The sequence below is a fragment of the Microtus ochrogaster genome, chromosome 8 (genome assembly GCF_000317375.1).
Source record: "Microtus ochrogaster isolate Prairie Vole_2 chromosome 8, MicOch1.0, whole genome shotgun sequence".
In the NCBI taxonomy this organism is placed as follows: Eukaryota; Metazoa; Chordata; class Mammalia; order Rodentia; family Cricetidae; genus Microtus; species Microtus ochrogaster.
In genome coordinates this window covers 38,982,164-38,990,496 of record NC_022015.1, presented here as the reverse complement: position 1 = coordinate 38,990,496, position 8,333 = coordinate 38,982,164, and the positions used below count along the sequence as shown (strand labels likewise).

Here is an 8,333-nt window from a genome sequence, read left to right as displayed (position 1 = left end):
CAGAAAAAAAACTATCGTTCTTGCTCCTTCCTTGAGGTTCAAAGCTAATCAGGTGATTTTACTAGGTGTAGCAAGGAGGTTGGGTGCTTCCTGTGGGAACTGCGATCAAAGCCAAGGGGAGAAAGTAAGGTCTGGTCTCCTCACCTGCGCCCCGCCCTTGGCCCCACCCTCAGCCCCGCCTCCGGCGCGGACGGGGAGGGGCGAGCTGAGCAGAGACTGGAGGGGAGGGGCCGCGGCCGCTCGGTACTTGCTCCGTGAGGCCGTACTGGGCATGAGTCGGGCCCTTTAAGGGCCGCTCCCGAGTAGGTGCCCAGCCCTAGTGGCTCCAATCTCTCCTTCCTGGTCCTGCGAAGGCAGAGACTGACCGAAGGGCTGTGGGAGGGGTCGTGCCGGGTTCTCGTTCAGGTGACCCGGGCCTGGCTTTATGGCGCTGGTCACAGTGAGTCGCTCGCCGCCAGCTAGTGGCCACTCCACGCCTGTGGGACCCACGGTGAGTTTAGCTTGGACTTACCCTTCCGCAGTTGCCTGCCAGCTGGGCCTGAGGGAGTACGTCCTGCCCCTGGCAGACGGCCTCACGCCTGGGAGTAGGCGGAGAGGGACCTTCTTGAGTCTCACGTTCCAGGACACTTGGGAGGTCCTGAGGCTCCCAGGAGCTCGACCTGGGTAGATGTGGACTCTGCAGAGGCCCAGATTCGCCCAGATCCCTCCCACACTGTTACCCCCTATCCTGGGAGCCCCGCTGTGCCCGGACTTAGGTCGGGACTCCCCTGAAGCCTGTGGAGGGGGATCGGCTTCAGAGGAAGGAGATTTTTTTATCTTCCCACTTAGGGTTTCCCTGAGGGAAGAGGAGGAGAGGTTTTGGGTGCTCCCTGTCCTGGGGGCTGCTCACTCACTCTGTCCCCGGGCTGCTTTCTCAGCAGGACCGAGTGGTCAGGCGCAGAGGCCGTCTCCAGCGCAGGTGAGTCCCTTCTCACTCAGGACACATGGCTTTCTTGTAGCCTGTGGCCTGGTCCATGCCATTGTGAACTCCAGGTGTCTTGTTTGGACCAAGGACTCACTGAAGTATTCTCAGATAAACCCAGGCTTAGGTGAGAGCCAGGTGCTGTGGGTAGAACTGGCACACATCACATCCCTGGCTTGTGGAAGAACCAGCAGGGCTACCTTGGCCCTGGTCAGTGGATGATTTCACACATTACCTGAACTTTGGCTCAGGCCAGTGATCACAGGCCCAAGGGCAGGATAGGACCTGAAGCTGTATAGGTGCCTAGACAAGCTTCGAGCATCCAAACCTACCCAGAAAAGGGACACAACCCCGATGTGAACCCTCTGGGTGCTGCACTGTCAGGGTCCTGATTAAAAACGCAAACTGCCTCACCCCTCACTCTGGGAGGGCTGTCTCAGGAGAGCAGGCCAGCAATCCATTTCAGTAATCCCTTCAGGGGACTCACCCTTGCTAAAGTTTGAAAACCTATGACCAGAGCCATTTCCCCGTCGCTCTGCCAGGCAGAGCTTTGCGGTGCTCCGAGGGGCTGTTCTGGGACTTCAAGATGGAGGAGATGGTAATGATACAGCTGAGGCCGGCTCTGAGTCAATGGAGGAAGCCGTGGGTGAGAAGCAGCCCACTGAGGACCAGACCGACAATGGGCAAGAATTCCAGAGCCCCTGGAAACAAGTGCAAAGACAGCACCTGCACCTCATGGTGGAGCTGCTGAGGCCACAGGATGACATTCGCCTGGTAAGGGGCCCAGCGGAGCTTTTGTCTATTGAGGAGCAATACTGTGAGATTAGGGCTCACTCAGGCAATTGGGGGGGGAATTACCCAAACCCCAAGAACTCTGCCATTTCAGCCAGAGGCATCTTAACAGGGTAAGGGCTTATCTTTCTCCAGAGGACTGTGAAAGACAAGGGAGCTTTGTCCTGCATGACCCAAGAGATGGGGGTACATGAGGGAGGTTTCTGTTAATCCACAGGAGACCCCTATTGATACTAGCGAGCTGCCCAGAGATGGACTCACACTCCCAGGGTTTGTGAAGCTCGCCTTGGCAGCTGGTGTGCCAGGCAGGCAAACAGAGCTCCCACAGAAGGCTGGGGTTTACTGGAACCTAAGATCCAGCTCCCGAACGTGTGTGTGTGTGTGTGTGTGTGTAGGCAGATACTTGCTATTAGTAAAAGTATGAAAAACAAGATGCAGGCTTTGGTAAAGCAGAGTTCGGAACAGGAATGTTGTTCTTTTTTTATTTTTATGTTATTTGGTGTTTTGCCTGCATATATGTCTGTGTGAGGGTATCAGGGCCCTGGAACTAGAGTTACAAACAGGTACAAGCTGCCATGTGGATGCTGGGAATTGAACTCCAGTCCTCTTAACCACTAAGCTGTCTCTTCAGCCCCAGGGGTGTTGTTCCAACCCATTATAAGATGAAATCCTTTTAGCATGAATGAGGCCCTACATCGTTCCTTTTGTAGAGGGCATTTCTCAAATGAAATATTGGCTAGTGGCAAGGTTTTTTAAAACCTCCTTGCAGGACTGGAGAGATGGTCCAGGGGTTAAGAGCTCTGATTGCTCTTCCAGAAGACCCTTAGTTCAATTCCCAGCACACACAGAGTAGCTCACAACCGTCTCTAACTCCAGTCCCAGGATAGCTGACACTCTTCTGGTCTCTCTGGGTACCAGGATGCATGTGGTGGACAGACATACATGCAGACATACATGCACGTAAGCGTCCTTACAAGTAACTCGTTGCTAGGCAGAAATAAGGCTGCCTTGGGCAGGGGGAGAAAAACGAGGCTGCCTCTATTACTGCTATTCTCCCCTCTTTTTTGAGGGGGACGAGGGTGTTTCGAGACAGGGTTTCTCTGTGTAACAATGCTGGCTGTCCTGGAACTCACTTTGTAGGCCAGGCTGGCCTCGAACTCACAGAGATCTGTCTGCCTCTGCCTCCTGAGTGCTGGGATTAAAGTTGTGTATCACTGTACCCAGCTTCCCCGCCTTTCCTTACATTCCCCATTTAAGGCTTCTAAAGGCAGTTGAGCCATAAACTGCAAAATTTGAGTATCACTGTGTCTTCAAGTAGCCACTGATGGGCTCTATGGAAGCTGGGGGGAGCAGGGGCTAGCAAGGAGCAAGGTGTGTCTATGTGGGAGTGAAGGACAGAGCCAGGAGCTCCTGTGATTCTGGGCTTCTTTCATTTTCCCAGGCAGCCCAGCTGGAGGCAGCCCGGCCCCCAAGACTTCGCTACCTGCTGGTAGTATCCACAGGAGAGTGTCTGAGTCAGGAGACCATTCTTCTGGGGGTGGATTTTCCTGACAGGAGGTAGGAGCAGGGAGAGGAGGGTTGGGGCAGAGATGTGAGGTGCTAAGGGCCAATGGCTCTCCTGTCCCCTGTTAGCTCTCACAGCTGTACCCTGGGCCTGGTCTTGCCCCTATGGAGTGATACCCAAGTGTACCTGGACGGCGATGGGTAAGAGGTGGCAACAGGAGGGGGAAGAGGAGAAACGGGAGGCAGGCATTACAAAGCAATGGGACTAGACTGGGACCTGCTCTTCTACTGCTTGATCTTGGGAAAGTCACCTGACTCTGGGCCTCAGCCTCCCCCAACCCGACAAATGAGCAGGTTCTCTGAAAGCCTGGTATTTGGTCCCTGGGTTTCCTGCAGGGGCTTCAGTGTGACATCTGGTGGTCTGAGCCGAATCTTCAAGCCCATCTCCATCCAGACCATGTGGTAAGTGCTGCAGCAGCCTAGCCTTAGGCCAGGAGAGGGAACCAAGTAAGACCATGTGTCTTAGCCTCTCTTTCTTGTCCCAGGGCCACGCTGCAGGTGTTGCACCAGGCATGTGAGGCGGCTCTAGGCAGTGGCCTTGTGCCTGGGGGCAGTGCCCTTGTCTGGGCCACTCACTATCAGGAGAAACTGAACTCTGACCAGGGTTGCCTCAATGAATGGATGACCATGTCTGACCTGGAGTCCCTGCGACCACCTATTGCTGAGCCTGGACAGTCAGTGCTGGGGAGGGGAAGGATGGGGGGTGGGACCCCAGTGAGGGAAAGACCTCTTACTGAAGGATCACTACCAGGGCCTCAGAACAGGAGCAGATGGAGCAGGCGATCCTGGCTGAGTTGTGGCAGGTGCTGGACAGCAGTGACCTAGAGAGTGTCACTTCCAAAGAGGTGGGCAGGGTGGCTGTGTCCGGGGCCTGAGACTCCAGCCCTGAGGCATTCCCCAGTCTCTGATTGTAGCTCTGTGTAGATGGGCCAGGGTACCATCCTCAGAAGCTTCACAGGCTTGGGGACCTGGACTCTCTCCTTGCGCCACACCCATAGATCCGCCAGGCCCTGGAGCTGCGTCTGGGATGCCCTCTCCAGCAGTACCGTGACTTTATTGACAACCAGATGTTGCTGCTCATGGCCCAGCAAGACCGGGCCTCCCGCATCTTCCCCCACCTCTACTTGGTGAGTGCAGGCTGTTAGAGGTAGGGACCAGGTCACCCATGAGCTACCGTGACAGGTCCTGTAGCTAGAGACAAGCCATGGGAGCCCGGTGCTCTTCTGCTCCCACTCCACAGGGCTCTGAGTGGAATGCTGCCAATCTGGAGGAACTTCAGAGAAACAGGTAGGGTCCCCAGCCTCAGGGCTGCCAGTCATTCTGTCAGCCTTCTGTGGGCAGTTTCTGGAACCTGAGATCACCCTCAGCACTGCTGTTTCTGCTTTAATCCAGTCCTGGGGATGTTGAATTCACTTGGGCTCTAAGACCTCAGCAGCCTGGCCATCGGCCCCACTAAGCACACGTGACAGTGCAGGACTGAGGTCTGAGCTGTCCTGAGACAAGGGGCGCTGGTGGACACTTGCCAAGCAGAAGAGGTTCCTTCCCACCTGATCACCTCTTCAGGCAGAAGAAAATACCTTCTTCTAGTAGGGATGTGGGTGCCACTTCTGAAACAAACCTGCCATCCCCCACCATGGGCTTCTGGGAGACCTGCTATAGCCTTTATCACCTGTTGCTGAGAGCCCCTAACCTCAGCTTAGGTTCTCAGAATCATGGAAGAGGGTTAGTGTTGCTGCCTCGTCAGGGAAACTCATTCCCAGCAGAGTCAAACAGTACGCCCAAGGTTGATTGGCTGCTGGCTGGCTCAGTTCTCTTCCTGCTCCAAGTGTTGTCATCCCCTGACTCAGAACCAAGAACCAAACAGAAATGGCCAGTGAGCCTGGTTCCTTGGCCACATCAGTCTGGTTTTGGAACAGGGTAAGCCACATCCTGAACATGGCCCGAGAGATTGACAACTTCTTTCCTGACCGCTTCAAGTATCACAACGTGCGTGTCTGGGATGAGGAGTCCACACAGCTGCTGCCCTACTGGAAGGAGACACACCGCTTCATTGAGGATGCCAGGTTGGGCTCCTCCCAGCTTCTGCTGCCCCAGCCCACACAGAACTGGCTAAGCCCAGCTCCCAGTGGGGACTGGTGCTCTCCTGCCCATCTTGTCCTCTCTATCCTCATGTCCTCTCTGCTGGGTCCTATTCCCTTATCTGCCTGCCCCTTGCCAGTCTACAGGCTGCTGGGGTTGAGGGAGAATGGACTGACCACATCCCACCTCCACAGAGCACAGGGCACTCGGGTGCTAGTCCACTGTAAGATGGGTGTCAGCCGTTCTGCTGCCACGGTGCTGGCCTATGCCATGAAACAGTATGGCTGGGGCCTGGAGCAAGCCCTGATCCACGTGCAGGAGCTCCGGCCCATCGTGCGCCCCAACCCTGGCTTCCTGCGCCAGCTACAGACCTACCAGGGCATTCTAACTGCCAGGTATAGGGGGAGGGGACAAGGGAGAAGTTGATGTGTATACTGGGGGGTGGCTGCTATGTCACTCAAAGCTGACTCAGAGCCACCTCCTCACAGCCGGCAGAGCCATGTCTGGGAGCAGAAAGTAGGTGTGGTCTCCCCCGAGGAGCCCGTGGCACCTGAAGTTTCTACACCATTGCCGCCTCTTCCACCAGAACCAGGGGGCAGTGGGGAGGTGATGGTTATGGGTTTGGAGGAAAGCAAGGAAACCCCCAAAGAAGAGCTTGGGCTGAGGCCCCGCATCAATCTCCGAGGAGTCATGCGTTCCATCAGTCTCCTGGAGCCGTCTTCAGAGACAGAGAGCACTCCAGAGGTTGGAGACCTGCCCGAGGTGAGGCTGGGCTGGAGAGCTCTGTCTGGCAGAATATGGGAGCAAGTGCTGGAGCTTGACTTAGGGCCCCATAGGCCCCTCACAGTAGGGTGTTGTCTTGCCTCTTCCACACTGACCACCTTACACTTTTCTGTGCCAGGCAACTCAAGACACCCTGAGTACCTAAAGATGGGGACCACCTTTGGGCTCCTCCTTTTATGCCAAGCCAGGCAAGAGCAGTGGCCCCAGGGGCTAAGCAGTTGCAGGTCTGACTTGGAACATGGAACAGTCCAGTCCCAGCCTGACAAACTGACTCGTTTCCTAAGGGCCTTGGCTCCTAGGTTTGGAGTGAGCATTGTCCCAGGCCATGAGCTCCACTGTCAGCTGATGGCTGGAAAAGCTCCCTGCACTAGAGAGCAGAGGGGAGAGCGTTCCTGAAGTTCGTCCTGTGTGCCAAGGAGCAGAGAAGGCCTTTGCACTCCCACAGTCCACCTACTGATTAAGTCACAAGCATGTTGTGTGCTGAGCATTGTTGGGCACAAGCAAAGACAGGAAGCTGGCCCTTGCCTGAGGAAACCAGGCCTCACATGTGACATGAGGTCACATGGCTGACCCAAAAGAAGGACTCTGTGCAGGCAGAACGTTTAGGTGCAGGGTATGGACCGACAGGGAGGCGTGGGATGATGGTGAGTATTGTGTGGGGCAAGTGTCCTTGGGACACCCAGCCACTGGTGTCCACAGAGCTCCTTCCAGGCCTGGCACCTGTCAGGGTTGCAGCTGTGGCTCACTGGGTTGAATGTGCAAAGGCAGAGGGGTGAGAGGGGAAGGTGGTTGAAGTCATGTGGTGAGCCAAGGAACAGGCTGGGTGCTGCTTTTCCCTTGGGAAGTGTGGCTCTGAGTTCCCTGTGGCTTTTCCTCTCCCACCCAGGTTTTCTCTTCCCATGAGCCTTCAGATGAAGAGCCTCTTCACCGCTTCTCTCAGCTTTTGACAGCCAAAAGTGATCAGCGAATTCGCAGGGGGCCTTGGCCTGCCCTCAAGTCTCGCCAGTCTGTGGTTGCCCTTCACAGTGCTGCCCTGGTGGCCAGCAGGACCCGGGCCTTCCAAGAGCAGGGTCGAGGGCAGGGAGAGGCTGGGATGTCTTCTCCACCGAGGCTCCGGAGAGTGGTGAGGCAGGCCAGTGTAGACGACAGCAGGGAGGAGGGTGGGGCCTAGGCCTCTACACTATGTCCCCTGGACACTAAGCAGACTCCTCAGATGAGCACCCTTTGCACCCGTGGGCCCGCACACTCCATACAGCTCCTCCCCAGCAGTCCCTAGACCTTTGTCACTTCCTGCAGCCTTAGGTCTCAGACCTGGGTCTACCTGTCAAGGGCTCATGACTTTTCTACATAAGGTATATGGGTAGACCCATTCCAGGTGCCTTTAAGGGTAGTCATACCCTGGTTTCATTTCCTACCAACTCTAACACTTTATGCAGCCATGGAATTACAGCCAGAAATTTCTAGGGCAAGTTTCTGGTTCGTGTCCCCCTTGCCCTCGACTTCTGGCTGTTCCGTCCTTCTCCTTCCACCCTCTCCTACCGCAGTCCTGCAGGCAGCTAGGCCAGGGGACCAGTGGCCACAGGGGCAGACAGCACTTTCAGTCCCCAGCCGCACAGGCTGAGGGCTCACAGCCCCCTTCCCCCACAGCCGACCAGAGTCTCTACTGCTGCCCTAAGTCCTTCCGCGGCCCTCAAGGGCACTGGGCTAAAGGGAGTCTTCTTATTCTTGAAGATCTCTGGCCAGCCAAGTTTTTCATAGTCAAATAGTATCTGGCTTTGTCCTGAGAAATAAAAGCATTTTCATACTAAGTATTTTTCCATTTGGTGACAAAGTCATCTGTCTTTCAATCAGATCCTTCTCTGTTGACACACCACACTCCCTCTCCTACCTGCTCCAGCTTTCTCACGTCTCTCAGGTGTCCTGTGACAGACCTGTTTTGGCTGAGTGATGTGTTGGGGGAGGGGAAGGGGTAGCCAGTGCTATCTCCTCATCTCTAGGGAACAGCCTGGGTAAATGTTAGCCATCCTGCCCATCAACAGGAGCAGGCATATAGCGGGCATCAGACTTGTGGTTCTGCTGGCACAGGGAGTTAACTGTGAGGAAGCAGGAACTCTGTTGCCTACCTAGACAAAAAGCCTGTCCTTAAGGCTGGACT

General features: G+C 55.6%; 1 protein-coding gene across 2 annotated transcripts; it reads left to right on the top strand.

The window, feature by feature from the left end:
* The first annotated feature begins 53 nt into the window (after nt 1-53).
* Nucleotides 54-7,973, top strand: Ssh3 (slingshot protein phosphatase 3). Of its 2 annotated transcripts, none has more exons than XM_005351664.3 (14): nt 54-490; nt 921-958; nt 1,504-1,735; nt 3,195-3,310; nt 3,386-3,457; nt 3,653-3,718; nt 3,802-3,990; nt 4,068-4,161; nt 4,315-4,443; nt 4,557-4,603; nt 5,233-5,379; nt 5,590-5,790; nt 5,884-6,157; nt 7,065-7,973. In XM_005351664.3, exons 1-14 carry the CDS (start codon nt 425-427, stop codon nt 7,347-7,349), a joined length of 1,956 nt encoding a protein of 651 aa, XP_005351721.1. In that variant the 5' UTR covers nt 54-424; the 3' UTR covers nt 7,350-7,973. The 2 variants fall into 2 exon arrangements, with proteins under 2 accessions (XP_005351721.1, XP_005351720.1); XM_005351663.2 differs by having other exon boundaries at nt 918-958.
* Nucleotides 7,974-8,333: the final 360 nt, after the last annotated feature.

Coding starts and splice junctions, on each gene's coding strand:
- Ssh3 (XM_005351663.2), top strand. CDS start 425: ATGGCGCTGGTCACAGTGAGTCGCTCGCCGCCAGCTAGTGGCCACTCC. Junction 959..1,503: donor AGAGGCCGTCTCCAGCGCAG/GTGAGTCCCTTC, acceptor TCGCTCTGCCAG/GCAGAGCTTTGCGGTGCTCC. Junction 3,991..4,067: donor CCTATTGCTGAGCCTGGACA/GTCAGTGCTGGG, acceptor GATCACTACCAG/GGCCTCAGAACAGGAGCAGA.